Source organism: Tauraco erythrolophus, chromosome 3, assembly GCF_009769465.1.
Source record: "Tauraco erythrolophus isolate bTauEry1 chromosome 3, bTauEry1.pri, whole genome shotgun sequence".
Lineage (NCBI taxonomy): Eukaryota > Metazoa > Chordata > Aves > Musophagiformes > Musophagidae > Tauraco > Tauraco erythrolophus.
This window is the reverse complement of record NC_141467.1, coordinates 2,010,654-2,031,101: the sequence shown is the minus strand read 5'-3', so window position 1 is coordinate 2,031,101 and position 20,448 is coordinate 2,010,654. Positions and strand designations below refer to the sequence as shown.

The 20,448-nt window shown below is 42.2% G+C and overlaps 1 protein-coding gene across 1 annotated transcript in view; it reads left to right on the top strand.

Moving 5' to 3' along the window:
- Positions 1-20,448, top strand: part of PIGN (phosphatidylinositol glycan anchor biosynthesis class N) — a 104,126-nt gene that overhangs the window by 45,340 nt on the left and 38,338 nt on the right. The window contains exons 11-13 of the mRNA XM_086608958.1: positions 983-1,075; positions 3,114-3,169; positions 18,756-18,834. Of these exons, the coding sequence (XP_086465084.1) occupies positions 983-1,075; positions 3,114-3,169; positions 18,756-18,834 (228 nt within the window). The remainder of the gene's footprint in view (positions 1-982; positions 1,076-3,113; positions 3,170-18,755; positions 18,835-20,448) is intronic.

The following is a 20,448-nucleotide window of genomic DNA, read 5'->3' as shown; positions in this document are numbered from 1 at the left end:
TGCTTGTAGTTTTAGCTTTATATGTGTGTCTTCAGTTTGGAGCATAAACTCGGTCTTTTTATATGTTATATAGTGCTTTCAATTGGGAAGGCAGCTGATGCTTTTATAATCTGCAACTTTATACTCTTGAGCTACATTAAAGTTTTTTTGGTACTTTGTTTTTTAGGGATGGTAAAAATGCTATATGGTTTGAATAACACTTGATTTTGATCATGAAAGCTGAGCCTGTGAACAAGCTGGTTCCTGCAATTTAATGTTTAATTATTTCTTGTTTAAACTAGTGTACTTTCTTCAGATGGTATCTTGTGCCTTTAATTTAATGATCAGTGAGTGCTTTCACTGTGAGATGGCTTTTTCTTTGAATTTCCTTTGTATATTATTACTTAGTCCAAAGGTTGTCTCATAAATATCTAATTGACGATTAATGTTACATTTGTGTGTTCTCATGCTACTTGTTTCAATTTTAAAACACCGACTTGCAGCACATTTGCTGAAATATTTCTTGTGGAGACTCTGCCCCAGATTCTGTCCCCCTGTCCTGCACTCACTGCTGGCCATACGAGGAAAGCTGCCCGACACAGGGTGGCACGGGAACTGCTCGCTTTCCCATCACGAGTACTGGGTGAGTCAGGCCCAGGCAAGTCTGGATAGAGGACTTTTAGGTGTTTCAAAAATGGCTTCTGATCAAAAGTTGAGTATAGAAGTATTTTATATAGTAAAAAGTATTACAATATAGTATATACTTTAATAACAACTTCCGTTATTTGCCTTTTTTGCATTTGTGTAGGAGCTGGGATATCATGAACAGTCCCTGTAATGTTGAGAAATTATGTGAGAAGAGTATTTTTGAAGGAGTTACAGTAGTTATTTCAGCAGTAATTTCAAGTATTCTTACAGCTCATTTGGCCTGCCATTCAGTTAGAGAAATTCCTGGTTTTTCATTTTAATTTTCTTTATGTATATATGTATTTTTCGTCCCCAGGGAACTCTGCCTCTTGAATATCTGAACAACAGCGCTCACTTCAAAGCAGAGAGCATATTTACCAATGCTGTTCAGATTCTGGAGCAATTTAAGGTAACTAAACATATGGTACAGAAAAATATTGTTGTGTGTAAAATAATTGAAGTAGGACACAGGCTGTATATAGCAAGCTGTAATTCAGTGGACTAAAACGGGACGCGCTTACTGGATGATGCTGATTGACTAGCTGTGAGCCATACCTGAAGGAGCATGAAAGACTTTCCTAAAGAGTTTTTTTGTAAGAAGAATGAATAACTTTTTTCTTGATTCTGAACATAAACACTAATGTTTATTGATGTTAATGTAAACCTGCCTGCAGTACGTAGGTAGAATCTGGGTGCTGATACCTGAAAAGGGAAATATTGCCGTTGCAACAGGGACTGGGAGACACGGCTCTAAGTCAGGATCAGTTATACAAACAGATCTAAAAGGTAACAGGCACCTGTCCATTGACAAAATTAAATTAGTGGCCTAATTAACTTTTAGCTAAATGCTGTTGTATCTGTTGTTTTGCTTTGCAAGTGTTCATCTCTGGCTTCTCTGTCTTGGTTCATCTAATATTGGATATTACCTTGTTACGAGAACGCATATGTGGTCCAAACAAAGAAAGGTTCTGTTTCACTAGATGTTCGAATAAGAAACAGTCCCAAATTCAAAAATCACAGTTTTGGCAAGACATGGAAGTGCTCTGAGGGGAAACTATCCTCTTCTCAGACAGGAAGCTGAGCCATGCAAGAACTGTGGCCCTGTCAGGAAATCTGTGTGATGAGAGTGGAACAAGGAACTGGTATGAGATCACCTGCAAGAGATTAGCACCTTCTGTCCCTTGAATGCCAGGTTCCAAAATGTAGTTTGTGTGGATACCAGGTTGGCAGTGTCAGCAGCAGAATCACTTCCAATCGATGATGGGAAGCTGGCGTGTAGCAGGGGAGGTGACTGGTGGGCTGGACATGAAGTTGAAGCATGCTGATATAACCTCCACGGTTGGAAGACCTCTGCTCTAAAAATTAAAGATGTGAGTCAGGTCTTTCTCAGTTAAATTGATGTCTCAGGGATTATTTAAAAAGAGAAAAAAATTCTTATCCTCCTTTATTTTTATTCTGATATTTTGTAATGCTAAATTATCTGTTTTCTTGTTGGCTGTCTTGTTTCTAGCATTGTTTTGGAAGGATGGTGTGTGGATTTCCTTTGAGTTTCTCTGCTGAAGCAGAAGTAGCGTGCTGGCTTAGATGTGCCAAGTGGCTTTTTACTTTTCCTGTGATGGACTGACCTGACCACAGTCTAGAGAGGATGTTGCCTTGGATGGATAGGATGAGATGTGCAGGTTGCTACTTGGAGCTGGCAGATTTGGGGAGCAGCATGCTTGAAAGTTTCTGTCTGCGCTTTACCCTGGCAGCCAGACTTGAGTCAGGCTGCTGCAGGAGGCCTTAAAGATGTTTTGAAGAGCATTGGGCAAAGTGGCTCTGACAGCATCAAAACCTTCCGTTGTTATCCAGGTGCAGCTTGATCGATCTAACAGCATTGCTTTGGCAGTGTTGCTGCAGTGTTGTTGCTGTGTGGCGTAAATAATACCGGTTTCTTCGAGAGAGGTTGTCACTTAAGTCTGGTATCACTTCTAGCTGTATCTTCCCTTTATCCTGAAAACTGTAGAAGTCCTGTGAAAATCACTGGCTGGGCAGTGGTTTATTTTACCTACTTTAGAACCATAAAATCACAGAACGGTTTGGGTTGGAAGGGACCTCACAGACCACCCAGTTCCAACCCCCCTGCCATGGGCAGGGACACCCTCCACTACACCAGGTTGCTCAAAGCCTCATCCAACCTGGCCTTGAACACTTCCAGGGATGGGGCAGCCACAGCTTCTCTGGGCAAAGAGAAGTTCTTTAGAGCAGGTCTGGGTTTCCAGGAACTCCGAAGAGTTACACTTATAGGAGTGTAACACTCCATTTACTGGACAAGGTACCAACAGCGTGATTTCATTCCTTTTCCAAAGTCTTAGAGCTCTTCAGTGATTTTTAGTGTAATTCCTAATACAATTTTTAGTCTTGTCGCAACTTGTGTGTAATGGTTTAATGCTTTTTTATTAATGCAGGTTAAGATGAGTCAGAAAAAAGAAACTACACTGTCGTTTATGTTCACACCATTCAAGTAAGTGTCTGTAAAAACTATATATTTATTTTACCTGATTGCTTGTCATGTTGCTTCGGTGTTTCAGTGAGATGCAAGACCAGAAATTCAGTCTCTTCAGTCTTTTTTTTAAATTATAGTGTTTATCTGACTGTGAAACTTTGCATTAGAACTCTATGCAATTAAATTCCATTTAAAAATTCTGGTTAGAAGTAGATTTTTTTTTAAAATCTATTCCCTAATTTAGTTTTCCCTTAAGGGTTATTTGCCTAAGCTTTTTGACAATATAGCTCTACATAGATTGCACAGTAATTTTCACTGTCTTTATTTTTTTGCTATGGTCTTTTACCATTCCTTTGGGGATGGAAGGCCCAGTAGGGTCAGGAAGTGTAATTTTTTTCTTGTTTACATGTATGTAAAAGTTGAGGGAAGAATTGTTTCTTCTGCGATTTAAATTCTAATGAAAAACAAACAAAACACCTTGTATCCCAAAAAAACACTCAGAATCTTTAGAATTTGTGCTGCCTCGTGTTTGTGTTTCAGGGCCGGGAAGGAGCGTCCATAGCGATGTGAGCTCTGTGTTCTGGTGCACGGAGCAGTTACTGCCCCGCTCGCCCTTCAGTCTTATCCAATTAAAGCTGCTTTTTCATAGATTCATAGATTTCTAGGTTGGAAAAGACCTCAGAGATCATCGAGTCCAACCGTCCCTAATCCCCATTAAACCATATCCCTAAGTAGATCATCCACCCTATTCTTAAACACATCCAGGGATGGGGACTCAACCACCTCCCTGGGCAGCCTAAAAGCTTTGCTATGGGTGGGCGTGATACTGTGCAGTTCAGTTTCCAGTTTGTGGAGTGTTCTGGAAACGCTTGGTCACCAAAGGCAGCTGTTTTCCTGTGGGAAATACAACTGATGTTAATTAAGATCTTTAAATCATGGGAGCTGTGAAAAATAGTTGAATTATCTTTCTGTGAAGTGCGTTTAAACGCCGAGTAAGACTGCTGTCTTTCTGAACAGAGATTTACTGTGTTATTTTATGCTAACTTCTTCAAAGGGAAGGGTTCAAGACAGTCTCTGAGACATGAGTCAAGTCGTTCTTGGGTACATAATGTTTTAAATCAAATTCTTATTAAGAATGACACGTGCGTCAGCAAAGAATTTACTGATCTGTATGGAACAAAAATGCCATGTGGAAAGGATGGTCAATCACTTTTGATTCTGTGGGGGAAAACTATTAGTTTGATTTCCCAGGTCTTGTTTAAATTTTACCTTTCCTTAAGAAATGAGACTGATTCTGTAAAATAGGATGTGTTTTTCTCAGTGCTAAATTTATCCTCAAAGGAACTAAGTGTTGTTGATTGCCTTATGGACTGATGTCTGTCTTTTTTGTGGTATGTTGGATTGTTTATAAGTAGAAACACCTGAGACATTTATGACTTTGAAAATATGTCTGAAACTTAGTATGAACATGTTATTACTTTGGTATGGTCCATTGCAAAAATAAATTTATTTTACTTTCTTTAGGTGTTCTTAAAACTTTTTCGAATCAGAATTTGGGTTAATGGTCCTTCCAGGAAAGATGAGACCAAAGTAATTCCTTGCATGTGTGAATTACCTTACAAAAGGTGCCTATGCTTGCATGTGGTGTGGGTAAAGACTGTCTTTGGTTCCTCAAGATGATATTGTTCACTCTAGGAAAACAGAAGATGACTCATGTCATATGTGGCCACACATTAATGCAAGTACTCATCTACGGTGCAGGGGAGGCAGGGGCAGAATTTGACCAGATTCTAGGTAGTCTTCACCACTCTCCTTGACTTTCAAAACTTGGCCTGTGTCTGGGAAGCTACCAAGGGGCCTTGTCCAGCCGGTTACTAGTAGTTGGGATGAAGTAGTTGAACACCAACTTATTTTTAAGCAGATGAGTAACTTCCAAGGGCTTCAGCTTGCAGAAACTGAAGGAAAACCTGAGCTAGTTTTAGACATGACCTGTCTACAGATCTGTCCCCTCTGTCACATGGAGATAACGAGCTGTGTGTGAGCCCTGAACATGAGCCTGAGCTTCAGCTGCAGGTCATGATCTGGTGCATGAGTGTAAGGCAACCCTTGTCAGTTCTTCAAACAAACTTTGCTTGAATCAGAGCGAGATGCTCGGGGAAAGGCACGTACCCCCTTCTGCTGGCTTTACTGTGACATTGTTTTTTTGTGATAGATCAACAGTATAGAATAGTACAAGTACTCTATCTTTTTCAGGAGAATTTCAAAAGCAGAGTTGGGGATAGCTTACTTCTGTATCTGGAGCAAGAGATCTCTTGGTATACTGTGCTACATTTCAGAGTAATTGGTAATGGTATGGAGATTGTGTTTCTGAGCAGCTATATCCTATTTAGACTCGTCAGCCCAGGTTTAATGGAAGGTTTGCCCACTAATTTGTGTTCATCTATGGTTGGCCTTGTCCGCTGCTGCAGCTGAGCACGGTTCTGTGCCGTGTTTCCATTAGGCAATATTGTCCTTGGTTTGAGACAAGAATAGCTTCTTCCACCACTGTCCTGGTTGCAGCTGGGATAGAGTCAGTTTTCTTCTTAGCTAGAATAGTGCTGTGTTTCAGGTTTAGTGTAGGATTTGGTATGAGAATAATGTTGATAATATACTGGTGTCTTTAGTTGTTGCTAAGAAATCAACTAACTCTATCCCAGCTGAAACCAGGACAACCCCTGTTCATTAATTTGAGTTGTTGTGCAGGGGAGTTGTATCCATTTTAATCCTTCTGGTGGCTGAAGTCTGTAACTTGAAGCTCAGAAAACGTGCTCCAGCATAGTGCTTTATTCTTTCCTTGTTTATTGGAGGTAGTGAAACATAATTGATGTCTGAAGTGCTTTAGGACCATCAGGTTTATATAGAAATCGAAAATGTCAATATTAAGCTTTGGAATATTACAGATTTTTTTTGTATATTTCAGCATCTTGATAACCTGAAAATGAACAAAGATATATCTTAGAATTTCCTTTCTTATGAGGTCTGTGTAACAGAAACATAGCTATGAGTTCAGAAGAAATCCAAATCTAAAATTTCAGATTGAGACATTCTGGCTTCAGAGAAGTTGATACAATTATTATTGAAGATATATTTATCTGGGAGGGGGAGAATATATTCACAAATAATGTGTTCTGTAGAAACTACAACTTAACCTCAGCTTAATTTTTCTGCCAGAAATAACATTGAAAAGTTTGTGTTAATGTCCTATGGGGAAAATCCTGTTTCTGAGCTTAATTTTCAACTGTTTTTTTACCAAGTGACTAGAAAACTGTTTATGACCTTCAGATGCAATGATATAAAACCCAGTGTCGAGTGGTGTGTTGAATATACTGCACCGAAAACATTAAGCTACTTCATATATGTAGTACAAGCCTATTTTTACTCCTTATTTACACAATGCTGGCAACAGAGAAAGCTTCTGGAATCGATATAAGGCTTCTGATTTCCACAGGGAATCTCAGACCTAGTTAGAAGCGTGGCTGGCACAACGGGCAGGGAGTGAAGGAAGCTATTAGAAATGTGCCCTTTCCTGCTTGTATCTAGGTTGCATTTTTCTCTGAAATCCATCTGTCGAGTGTATAGCGATGAGGATAATGGAGCTGATCATTGTGGTGTGTGATGGAAACCTCAGTAGTGTCTACTTGACCAGGTTTGAGGCAGGTTAGAACCTGGGTAGCTGTATCTATTAATAAGGATGTGTCTGGCTGCCAGTAATGCCATTTTCATTTTGTCAAAGTGCCTTCATCAAGGAACAAATCTGTGTAAAAGTGTGTGCTTGACACTACCTGTGAAACTGTTGGAAATACTTTTCAGAAAGAGCTCAGCTGCAAGTGTCTGCTGATGCTGCAAGGCAAGGTGCACAGCCTGTGCCCAGGGCAATGAATATGCCAGAGCAGAAGAGCATCCCTTGCTTGTAGGCAAATTACCTGCAAGGCTGATACTGAACAGTTGTTTAGAATACTTGTCTGCAATTCCGGTTGGATACCTGGAGGGATTTACTGTCTGAAATGATTTTTCCTTCCCACTTCCTTCCGCTCTCTACCTTTTTTCCCAGCTATGAAAAACTTTTCAGAAATTATTTGCTTAGCAAAACCAGAGGCTTTTCTTATCACGGTTCTGAGACATAGGCACAACGCTTTGACCTTTGTGTAAGAAAGGCAGGTACCATGATGCCAGATGCTTTGAAGGAGGACAAATCTGAAGATTGCTGACAGAAGAAAACTTATGTCCAGGGTAGCAAACTATCTTATTAGCTTTCTGACCATTTGATGTACCTTAAGGCAACTGCAGAGCTGGCACAGTTTGAAGAGGAGTGTGCCAAAGGGGCCAGATGCTGCTGTTGCAAAAGCATTCCCAAAGCTGGCATCTCTGGGCTGTGAAAGTAATCTTACAAGGAGTAGCAGGAGGACCATTATAGTGAGGTGAGTGGATGGGACATCAGTTGTTGCACTAAAATCCTCTTAACCAATTAATGCATTTTGATTATCCCAACAGGTACTAGAGGTTTAAGTTATTAAATTGCACAAAAGCTCAGGAGTGCTTTTTGTGTATGCCTGGTGTATACAGTGCTGTCAGGGAAGATTGTGCTTCCAGCTGTTCAGGTTCTGGTGCCTCACAGTAAGATGGCAGGAGCAGTAATTTAAGAATTATATACAAAAAACAAGATATGAGCAGCTGAATTAGAATCAGTGCTTGCTTTCCACTAGCTGTGCTTTTTTTTGTTGAATGTCTTGAGCAGTTTATATCAATATGGATTTTTTTAACAGGAAACAGCTTAAGTGTCTTAGTGAGGTTTGTATCTTCTGGTATCTGAAAGTCCCATACCATCTTGATGCTGCATTTTTTAAGTAGCTTAATTGTTTGAATACTACATTTTAACCATCTCAAAGGCTTACTTATGTGTGTATAATAAAGTTATAACTTGCACAGTTGATAGAAATGCATTACATTTTTAATGTGCAGTGTACAGCTATTTAGTAAAAATGTGCCTCTCCCTCACTATATGGAGACGTAACTCTCCCTCTCCTCTACTCCAATATGAACTGAGATATAACTCCCTTAAATATTTGCATGAATTTGATGCAAGGAAGTATCAATCTTGTCAACAGTCACATAATTGTGCATCATGTATTTGTCACGGTGATAGAAAAGAAAATAGTTCTTTTGTAGTGTAGAATGTCTTGGAAGATGTACAGTGACTTCAAAGAAATGCCAGATGCACAAATACTTTTCTTTTCTTCCTTTCTCTGATGACTGGAGTTACAGCACTACATTGTTCCTTCTCTGCGATGGCCTTTCAAAACTTAAATAATAGGTATTTCCACAAAACTGACATTTGGAGCAAAGTGAAATAATTTATTTCTCCTCCACCATTAAGTGAGGCAGGGTCCCTTCAGATGTCAGTGAATGCAGTACATCCTTTGAAGCGTCGTATTCCTGTTTGGTTTAAATAAATGGCATTTATTTAAGTAAATGTCAATATGTGAGATATTTGCGATATGTGTGATAGTGCAGTGCAAGAGCAAGCATGAAGCATTGCATGTCAGGAGGAAAGGGTGAAGCTGTTGCAGTAGGGAAAGGTACTTCTAACAGTGATTGTTCTCCCTGTCCATTTGTCTGAATACTTTGTGTTTCCAGAGGAACCTTGATTTAGCAGAGGCTATTTCTTGTTTATCAGGGAAGACATTTCAGCCCTTTTACCCTGTGGTCAAGAGTGGGAGACAGCAGCTTCTGCCAGCTTCTAGTGAACCCTGGAAAGGCAGCCAGCTTTTTTCCCGTTCTCCACTTTGTCCCCACTGTGTTACCAGGTGGGAATCTAGGCGTCAGCCTGCTTCTGGGACAGCTGCTACAAGCAGGCCAGGATGGGCACCTTTAGCCCGTTGGTGTCAGGGAGGCAGGCTGGCAGCCCTCGCCCCTCCACCCTTGGCTTTCGGAACCTGCGTGTGTACATGTGAACGACGAACAGAAATGCAATGCTGTAGAGGCAAAAATGCTCACATGGAAATAATGGCTTCGTATTATTCAAAAAGAAAAAACCTGATTGAATAGTAGATGTATTATCTCTTTAGGGAGAAAATCCCTGTGCTTCACAATTCATGTTCTTTGGCAAAAAGCGTCCGCTTCTCTTGCACTGAATGGGCTGTGTCCGAAACGCTCTGTTAAACGGTGCTCAGGGAGGATGCAATCCTCTTAGCAGGCATCCTACTGGTCTCAGGTTTCAGCAGCACACTCAGGAGCTCTTAGTTTTTACATGAAAAGCTTATTGGCAGCAGCTTCTGCACAGGAGGACCAGGCATAATTGGATTTCCTATCAAGTAGGAAGTAGGTACGGCTTTTAGAAGGAGCTAAGAGGCTAATGTGCAAGATAAAATATCACAAGATTTACGTGTATTTCTCTGTTTCCTTGTGTAAATCCCTTTGGCCTTTTCTTGGAAGTTGTGAGGCTTCTTGCAGTGAGGGTGAGGGAGGATGTACAGGCAGGTGGTGGGACGGGATGGGATGGATAGAGGATGTTCTGCATGGGGGTGAGGTGAGAGACGGTGCAGGGCTCTTTCTGGATCTCCATAAGAAAGGCCCCATAACAGATACTTAATAAAATAGCTGTTTTAATAAGGTAAAAGAAAAAGAACACAGATAGCAAGTGAATCATATCCCTTCAGATACTGGGTACCCTGTGTTCATGCAGCATCAAATGGGTTTTCCTGTGGTGCTGCACAGATCCTGTCTGTGGAGAGGTTCTCCCTTTTTGGTCATGCAAGCCTCTTATGTGATTTTTTTGCAAGCAATCAACTCTAGTAATCAATTCTACCATCAAACAGAGTAGAGGTTCACGTGAGAACTTCTTGCTGCACCTCTAGATAAAGATGAGGACTGGCAGGCAGCATCATCGCTGGTATGGGGTGGGAGCTGCCTGCAGGCTCCTCAGTTGCTACAAGCTGGTTCAGTTTGTCCTGTGGCCAAGGATTTGTGCAGCACAGCCTGGCCTGAAGCCACGCTGGATGGGCGGCACAGACCTGGACCTTATCAGTTTTACTGTCATGTGGATCACTGACTCCTTGGTGTATGGTGGTCCCTCAGTCAGGGTCAGTACGGGGGGCCTGCCCAAACGAGTGTTTCAGTGGCCATGGGGCCCTGCTATTAGGTACCTGCTCAAACACAGCACATGCTGCCCGCTTTGGATGCAACTCAGTGGATAAGGAATTGGCTGGATGGTCGCACTCAGAGTTGTGGTCAACGGTTCAATGTCCAGGTGGAGACCCGGGATGAGTGGTGTTCCTCCAGAGTCAGTACTGGGGCCGGTGCTGTTCAACATCTTTGGTGACATGGACAGTGGGATCGAGTGCACCCTCAGCAAGTTTGCAGATGACACCAAGCTGTGTGGTGCAGCTGACACGCTGGAGGGAAGGGATGCCATTCAGAGGGACCTTGACAGGCTGGAGAGGTGGGCCTGTGAGAACCTCATGAAGTTCAAAGGCCAAGTGCAAGGTCCTGCACGTGGGTCGGGGCAATTCCAAGCACAAGTACAGGCTGGGCAGAGAATGGATTGAGAGCAGCCCTGAGGAAAAGGACTTGGGAGTGCTGGTGGATGAGAAGCTGAACATGAGCTGGCACTGTGCGCTGGCAGCCCAGAAATCCAACTGTGTCCTGGGCTGCATCCAAAGAAGTGTGGGCAGCAGGTCGAGGGAGAGGATTCTGCCCCTCTGCTCTGCTCTCGTGAGACCCCCTCCCCCCCTCCCCCGGAATACTGTGTTCAGCTCTGGGGTCCTCAACACAAGAAGGACATGGAGCTGCTGGAGAGGGTCCAGAGAAGGGCCACGAAGATGATCCGAGGGCTGGAGCACCTCTGCTATGAAGACAGGCTGAGAGAGTTGGGGCTGTTCAGCCTGAAGAAGAGAAGGCTCCAGGGTGATCTTATTGCAGCCTTCCAGTACTTAAAGGGGGCCTAAAGGAAAGCTGGAGAGGGACGTTTTACAAGGGCATGTAGTGATAGGACAAGGGGCAATGGCTTTAAACTGAAAGAAGGGAGATTTTGATTGAATATAAGGAAGAAATTTTTTACAATGAGGGTGGTGAGGTACTGGAACAGGTTGCCCAGAGAAGCTGTGTCTGCCCCATCTCTGGAAGTGTTCAACGCCAGGTTGGATGAGGCTTTGGGCAACCTGGTGTAGTGGAGGGTGTCCCTGCCCATGGCAGGGGGGTTGGAACTGGATGATCTTTGAGGTCCCTTCCAACCCAAACCATTCTGTGATTCTATGAAAATGAAAGCTGTGATTTTAGGTTTGACACGTGGAATCGTGGAGCAGAAGAGGACTTGTGACACAACACTATGTATCCACAACGCTACAGGTATCTAGATCCAGCTTGATGTATGACATAAATCATCCTATATTTTGCAGGGGCGAGGGCTAACTTGCTGCGCAGGTAGGGTGTTGTTATTTATTCAGCACGTCTCTCCTGCCGTACTGTAATAGCGGAGAGGTTAAAAAGGGTTCATTGCTCTTCCTTCAAGGATCTTTATCTTCCCTGTTAAGCAGTTTTCCCATTCCGAGCCTGCTGCATCATGTCCTGCTGGCTCCTTGGGCAAAACCCCTGCCCCTGCTAGATCCCCCCTTCCAGTTCCTCGGTTGGGCTGTGGGCGGCCGATGGGACCTGCTTCAGAGCGTGACCTCCTCCATCCTGGCTCCCAGTTGTGGGCAGCTCTTGCTTTGGTCGTTTGCATGGAAATCTGGTGTGTGCAGCCCAGTTATCTTAATGGTTCCTCTCCGTTCAGTGAATTAGCAGCTGGCAGTTAGCTTGCCCGCTCCTTTTTCTCTCATCTCTATCTAAAGGATTTACATAAATATCCTGAGGCACTTCGCTGTTGAATATGCAAATATGCTGCATCAGGGACGCTGATTTGTGAAAATTAAAAGGCTGTGTTAATTCCTGGGACCTGACAGTCCAGAATTAGACCATTAGCAGTCAAGCCATTTCCTTCGGTTTCGTTGATGTCCTGCTGTTTCCTCTTGCACGTTTGTAAATCTGAATATAAAAGCGTAAGTGGTGTTTTTTTGCAACGCGTCAGTAAAGATGCTTTCTGCTCTCTTTGGCCTGTGGAAGCGTGTGTCCCTCCGTTTGTTTCATTATGCTTTAAGGAACAAAAAACTCAGAACTTGAACCAGAAGCCTCTTATAGACTGTCTTACTCCTTTTCTTTCTTCTGGAGTGCCTGATGCGTGCAGCGGTGCTCTTTGATGCTCGTTAAAAGAAAAAAGATTGCAAAGATAACTGAGCACAGCCCTACAGCTAGGCTGGCTGATTTACAGTCTGATGGGGTAGTCAGCAAATCCAGAAACCACAAAAACCCGCTTGAATTTTCGACACTCCAAGACTGAAACTCCTGGCAGTGGAACAGCAGGAGAATAGAGAGTAGATCAAGTCGGGAGAGGGAATAGTGAAATTTTTTTGAAATATTTATTTGGTCGATTTTTCCACGTTGCGCCGAACGAACTCATGACTTTGCATCACTTGCCGTTCACTTACTTTCTGATGATTCTCTGCTGTTGATGGAGAGGTGGGAAGGTTTTGTATTGTGTGTTTCATTCTGCTCCTACGGGGCTGTGCACCATACCTTCAGCAGAAATGATAGAACAATAAAGTCGCGGTTGCACTATCATCAATACCAAATCTCTGCCCTCATGGGTTGCTAACTGGGGTGAATTCGATGTGGAGCAGGAACAAGCATGCAGTCTTGTTTCTCCTAAATTAAGTATCCAATGCAAGATCTGTGTCTGTACTTTCCCGTTACCCACCTGATGCTTTCTGAGGAGCTGTCTCTGTACGGTGGGAATGTTTGAAGGCAGCTCTCATGGGAGACAGACTTTGTTTTTGAAGCCTGTAGCTGCTCTGAAAAAGATTGTTCAATTACTTGTATACTTTTAAATAGCAGCCCTGCAAAAACATCGGGCCAGTCTTACATCCGCACTTTCAGGATGCCATTTTGCCAGCAGCGGAGATGTGGATCAAAGCAGAAGTAGCGGGTCCTGTAAGCACTATTTCAGCTGATGGCAGAATTGCTGGACTGGAAGCGATCTGTCCTCCTTAGTGTGGCCATCTCACAGAGGGGTGGGTGGCAAACACAGTTTGAACATATTCAGCTGTTTCTGTTGCTGGCAGTTCTCTCCCATGGTGAGAGGAGAAGGGGTACTGGTGCTGGCCCCCACTCAGTGACCAAGCGATGGGAGGACACGGGTGGATGGCGGAGGCCGCGGCTGCTTGGTGGGATGGTGCCAGTGGAAGAGCTTCATGGCGAGAGGGACAATGTTAACCCAGGGACTTTCTTTCAAGTTGCAGGTTACCCAAGATGCCAGGGACCTTCTTTCTGGAGAAGAAAACAAGAACCTTTGGCAGCAGAGTTTGCTGGAGTTGTTTGGACAGTGGCAGTCTGATGCCTCTTTCACTGCCAACCATTTTGAAGTTAGAAATATCATACCAAAGCAAGTGAGAAGGTCTGCCTTAAGTGGTGTTCAGGAGAAGGTGACCATATGAAATCCTAGCAGGCTTTAGATGGCCTTGCCCTGTCTTGTTGGGGAGGTTTCATGAGGTTCAAGGGATGTATATCCTTATCCTCTAGCTTTTTCAGTCTTGAATGAACAAGAGGAGTTGGTCCTTTTCTCCCCATCCTCCAACAGCCAACATGAAAAACTAGAAGACTCAAGTCTTCTGAGCAGCTGCTGCTGGTGGATATGGGGCACAGAAATGTGATCACTACATCTTCTGCAAATCTGGCTGCTCTGAGGGTTATGAGATGCATAGTTTGGGGTTTTTTTCTAGTGGAGAGTGTGAAAAGGCAGTGACAGAAGGGTGTAGATGTTCATGATCTGACAACAGTCAGCTATATGAAGTTTAAGTTGAAGAGATTGAGTCCTCCTGCAAGAAGTTAAGTTTTCAAGCATGAGTAGTCTGTCAGCTTTACCTACAGAGATGTGTGTGTGTGGAGTGAAGCAGCTGAAATAAGTTTGTTTTCTGGCAGGGAGCTAGGCAAAGATCTCAGCCTTTCTCTTTGTACATTGCATCTGCAGGTCTGGGACACTTCCCTGACTTTCATTATTAAATCCGTGGCATTTTACATGTTAAACTACTAGAGATCCTAAGGGGTTACTTTTTATAGTAGGGTTCTGGAAAAATAACTGTACAATGAAAGGGCTATAAATCACTACGCAAATAACCAGGCATAATGAAATTAACAAACGAGCTGTGCTGGACACAGATGTATTTGCAAGACATCTCCTTCTGTCCCAGGATTTTGATTTCATGATTTGACTGCAGCATGCTACCTGTGCCATTGGGCATGGTCATTTCTGTAGTGTGGTGATAAACAAGACTCATTGGCCAAGGAGAGGTCCCCTTGAGATCGTTATGGTGAACGTGCTTCATCACAGCCTTGTTGTTAGTGCTGTCAAATAGCTTGGCTTGTATGAAGCATGAGTGATGTGTTGGAAAAATTAATTTTGTCAAGTATACTTATGTCAAGGGTAGCTAACATCTCAGAAGGGGTAGTTTGCAAACACTTGCGCAATTAGCCCGATTGTTTTGTTTCATAATTAATTATGTTTATTCATGGGTGAAGCTGTGATTTCTGTCTGAAACTAGAAGGTTAGTCTCTGAGCAGCTGAGGGAGCTGGGACTGTTTAGTCTGGAGAAGAGGAGGCTCAGGGGGGACCTTCTCGCTCTCTACAATTACCTGAAAGGGAGTTGTAGGGAGATGGGGGTCAGTCTGTTCTCCCACGTTATGAATGACAGGATGAGAGGGAATGGCCTCAAGGTGCACCAGGGGAAATTTAGGTTCAATATCAGGAAAAATTTCTTTCCAGAGAGGGTTGTGAAGTATTGGAACAGGCTGCCCAGGGAGGTGGTGGAGTCCCCATCCCTGGAAGTGTTTAAAAACCATGTGGATTTGGTGTTGAGGAACATGGTTTAGGGACCCTGACAGTGCAGGGTGAATGGTTGGACTCGATGATCTTGAAGGTCTCTTCCAACCAGATGATTCTATGATAGCCTTTGTGAAAAACGAAACTCTTTTCACAGGAAACAGTGGCTCTAGAAAGAATGTAATCTTAAGTCTTGAGGATCCTGATGATATCGTAAATGCATGTGTGTTTATAGTGATGTGATCATAGAGTTCTTGGTTTTTCTTTTAAGTTAAACCTTAGAGTACTACGCTTCACAGTGCCTGTGTTTCGCAATACTTTCGAGACAAGAGTAGGAGAACAGAGTTGTGTCCACTGACTGAATTCTCGTTGTGTGTTTCTTAATTAATAGGACAGGTATTTTTTGTTATGGGAAAAGACTTTTGATTTTACTAATCAAGACTATTCATCTTGAATTTGGTAGAATTGGATTTTGGTGATGGGTAGCTGGGAAGAGCGTATACATACCTAACTTAGTTTTCTTTATAGAGTTCAGAATCTTTCTAGTACTGATCAATAAATTTTCTTTATTACTATTAATATTAATTGCATGGATGCGTGCATTACATGACCTTGAGAATACATTGGCATACTAGTAGTGCCTCTGGCTCACTGCATACTAAAATACAGAGAAATAACTCATCAGTTTATTCTTTTCTAACACTATCTGTCTTATATTCAAAACCTTTTAAATAGTTTGCGTTAAAATTAAGTGGTGCTGAGAATAGTTCAAGCTTTAACTTCTTAGATTTAAGTTTTCCTTGTGGTTTTGTTGTTTGTCTTGTAGGTTTTATAGAATTGCCATTTCTAGAGTTTTTGCCTTCTTTCTATTGGCAACTTTCCATGTCTGTTCTTGGCTCAGCTTTGTCTGTTCCTGCTTTCTGCTGCATCTTGCAAGGGGCTCCTTTAAAATCTCCGGTCTACTTTGTCAGCTTTAGGAAGTGAATCAGGGTCCTCAATGGATGGTAAACTACTTGTGGTGAGCTATATCCATTCCTCTAACTAAGAGATCATCATAATAAATGGTAACTCTTCTTTCTAGTCTGGTGTGAGATGCAAAATTTTTGATCACTTCTTTGAGCTTTTGCTTAATATGGAGGCAAAATATATCTAAGACGACAATCAGACCTTGCATTCAGAGGCAAACTTGCATTTTGATGCAGTTATGTACTGTACAGTCGTTAGTTTCTGGTAGAATTCATAAACTTGATGAAAACAATCTGTGGACAATTGTAAATTCAGCATCTTGAAGAGCATGCATATGGAAGTAGGGTAAAATATGTGGTATGATGTTAGCTACTGAAAATTAACAATGCACCTGCTAATGGTAACCCCATTTGACAAAATAATTGCCTTCTGCCTTTGACTTACTGGAGCTTTACAGTTTAAAAACCCCATTCATTCTGTTACACCATCCATGTACAGAGATCCCAGGTGCTGTCATCTAAGAAGGAATAGGTAAAGACTATTGTTCATTAGGTAAAGACTATTGTTCATTAATAATAAAATTATTTGTTGAGAATAAAAAGATAATTAAGGGCTTTTTAGCTAAATGACTGAAGATATAAAGAGAAAGATAAAAGTAAGGCTTTTTTATCGTGCTAAAAATTTGCATTGAATATGTCAAGGGTAAAATCCACAGAAAATAGTATGTGGAAAACAATAAAAACGAGACAGCGAGCACAGGAACATCCTGGATGTATTTAAGTCCTAAATAGAGTTGCTTAATATTTATTCTAGATTTTTAAAAATCCTTACCTTTTTTCCTCCTATTAATCTCGACTCATGGTGAAAACTCTCATCTTGGTTTGATGTTTTGCTCCCCTTTCCTTGCCGAAAAACTTAGCAAAACGTGAAGGTTACAGATTTCCTTGACACAGTACTTAGGCCTGGTTCACCTCCTTGAAGAATTGATTTGAACCTGAATCATCACCAGCCGTGGTGAGCACTTGCTGGCAGCCCGTGGAGCTGTAAGGTTGGCTTTCACAGCGATGTGTCACGAACGTGCAGGAACAACCAACGCTCACGCTGCTTTTTTTCAACTCTGTTTTCTAAAATCCTTTGTTCTTCCCACCAAAGTTAAGGTGATCAAACACTTATACCATCACCTTGTCATCATCTTTTCCTCCCTTCTTCTTTTTCCACGGGACCTGTCTCCTCCTACCTGTTTATGGATGCCATCCTTTGATTCTTTTCCAGATTGAAGAGTCTCAAATGGTTTTTAATACAGTCATTTCATTTACTCTTCTCAAAAGTAAGATACATTGCTGCTGCTATCATCCAATATGTTTTAGGAGACTCCTGCACGACACTGCTGTGCTCTGAACTGAAGGAAACTTGAGTATCAAAACTCATCCTTGAGTGTTTTGATGCTGTTATTAGTAATAAAAATTCAGATTGTTCGGACACGGAATCCTTTTAATATATTTCGAGGCTTAATATATGATACATATGTATTGTTGATGATGCATCAACTGCTTCTGGGTGTGCCCAGTGGTTCCCAAGTGTTTGATGGGAGCTGCAGGAATGAACGTTTCCACGCAGTAGTTGCATAAGATCAAGACCTGCTGCCGTGGTTCAGCTGAGTGACCGCCCAGGTGATGGCTGCTGATTCAGAGAGTAGGAGTGGGACCCCAGAGCTGGTCCTGATTTGGCACAGCCTGGAGCATGAAGTTGGTGGTTGCGTGTGAGGCAGGTGAAGGAGTGTGTGCGAGGGAGGGCCATCAGGGGCTGGGGAGGTGATGCTGTGCCGCAGTGGGGCTGTGGAAGGCGTGAAGGAAAACTGCTGCTGTCAAAGTCGTGACCCGTGGGAGTTTGCTTGTGGTGCCAAGAGTGACGGCAACTGTGCTGTGGCTTATAACTTGCCCAGGGTAAGCCTGGCATCCTCTGGCCTGCTGCCGTCCTTAACTTGGGAAAAAAGGCTACGGGGAAAAAAGGCTACAGGAAAAATGGCTCCTTCCCTCTTCGTTTGGTGCAGGTTAGTCGACTGGCTTGTTTCTCTGTGCTGCTCCTTTCTGTAAGGGAAGAATTGTACCAGTATTTGTGTTGATGATCGAAGTCATTAAAATCCAAGAGATTTTTATCACTGACCTCAGTGTAGCCAGGTGACTGCGTTATCCCTTGCTCTGGGGTCTCTGCAGATAGCTCCCTGTGTAGCAGGAGCTCTTATTTTTCCGAAGAGAATATTGTTAGGCATCATCCACTGTTAGCGTGGAACCTGAACCATTTGTTCTACACTGACAGGGTTACGAACTGCTTGCAACTAGCTATTGAATCGAGTTAAATTGCTTACCTCTATGTGCAGTGCTGCTTGGCCAGAGCAATGGTCAGTCATGCACAAGAGAGAGAATTTTCGGCAATATTAGATGGGAACACCTGCATAAAGAAATGACTCAATGCAGAGATCTTGGGATGTTAGCAGCAGTGTTTACACAAGTATGGAAATGAATGTAGAGGAATGGATTAGTTCCGATTACCTAATTACCTCTAATGATGTTCAGAGTATTTTGGTATGTTTCATTCCAGATAATTTTTTTTTTATTGCAGAGTTAACTTTTTGTCTGCCTATTCCTCTGCTCGTGAAAAGAAGAAATGTTAATATCTCTTTGTATTGTTGTACAGACCGCTTTCTGATTCTGAGCAGATGAACTTTTTAAAGAAAACGAGACTATATATTCAGCAGCAGAAGTACGATGAAGCGGTAAGTCTGGTTTGGCTATATGCCTTCTAGAAACTTTTCACAGGAACTTCTATTATATGAAAATATTTAGATTTGTTTAACTTGAGATGAAACTGGGAAATAAAACATTTTTCCTTTCTCATGATGCACATCTCACTTATTAACACAAATAAAATCCCACTGTAAGTCTCCAAAATTTTGCGTTTTGACATCAGTTCTAATAATAGTGACTTGCTGAATTTTTTCTCGTGCTTCTCAGACTGTTAGTTACCTTTGCATAGTACACTGACATACAGTGTATGTTTTTATTTTTAGCTGTAAAAAAAGGGTAAATTGAGAGAGAAACTGAGGAAGGTAGTTCCTGTTCACACTTCTTAGGCTGCTAGTTGCATGAAAAGTTATGATATCTTGCTCCATCGTAGATCCTGTTTTGTTTTGTTCTTTTACCTGAACTGGCTGTTCTTGTTTTAAATTTCACGTTTCAGTTTGTCGGAGACTGGGAGCCATGTGTGGAATCATTCTGTGCTTCCCAGTTCCAGTATTACTTTCCTAAGTGTTTATTGCCACTCACTGTGCAAAAGGGTACTTGATGGGTGCAGTTCACCAGTACTTGTGTTCTGACTTTCACAGAAACAATTTGTAAAGCTAAATGATACAAAGAAGTCTTTCATTTTAACAAGTTTGGTTTGGTCACTGACCTTTGTGTTAAAAAGTACATGGAAAAAGTTGAATATGTAGGATTACATTTAACTTGCCAGATGCATAGAAGAATAATTCCATTGTGTGTTAGGGTTCAGCTCTTTCCCTAATATGTTTCTTGGGGTAATAATTACTACTTTGTGCACAGGACATTTAAATCTATTTTATACCTTGTGCCTTTTTATTTACCTCATTGTAAATTAGAAATAGCTTAAATCAATGGATTTCTTTTGCTGTGAGAGCAGATTTTCTTCTTGATTTCCTACTACTACTTCTAAGCTGTCACACATTTACTTACAGGAGACATTTTATACATTTCAGCTGTAGAACCTGTGAGTTTGTGTTGTTGGTTATACGTAAATTTTACCCTTTGTTCACCTGAGTGCCCTGTGTGTCCAACTTCACTCCTGATCACTAACACATCGGGCTTGTGCCTGTGCCCTGGGTATCCTCAGCTTCCTGTATCACAATGCAGAAAGGTCTAGCTGCTGGGGTCTACATGATTCTTTGCTCCCTCAACACTGCTGCTCTTTGCATTGCAAATATGTGTTCATCATTATATCCTCAGGAACGGCGTGATTTTGGGTGAGTTTGCCCATTGGCAGACTTGTGATCTTTTCAGTAGTTGACATACCTTTTTCTGTTGGTCGTTGCTGTTAAGTCCCAGCTGGATACCTGGACATATAGAGGAACATAGTCATGTAAGCTCAGCTTCTTCTTATACTCTTCCTTACAGATCTTTTAATCGCCAGAGAATCCTCTGTGACCACAAATTGCACAGCTGAGCTTCCCATCTTTGGGTAAATCACAGGGGTCAGCAAGCCTCTGTGTAAGGAATGACACTCATGGTGGGGGAAAACACTGTGTTTATCATGGTGTCTCCCCAGTGGAGGTACTGAGTAAGGGGACCAGTGATCAGACGGGGTGCCACCCTTG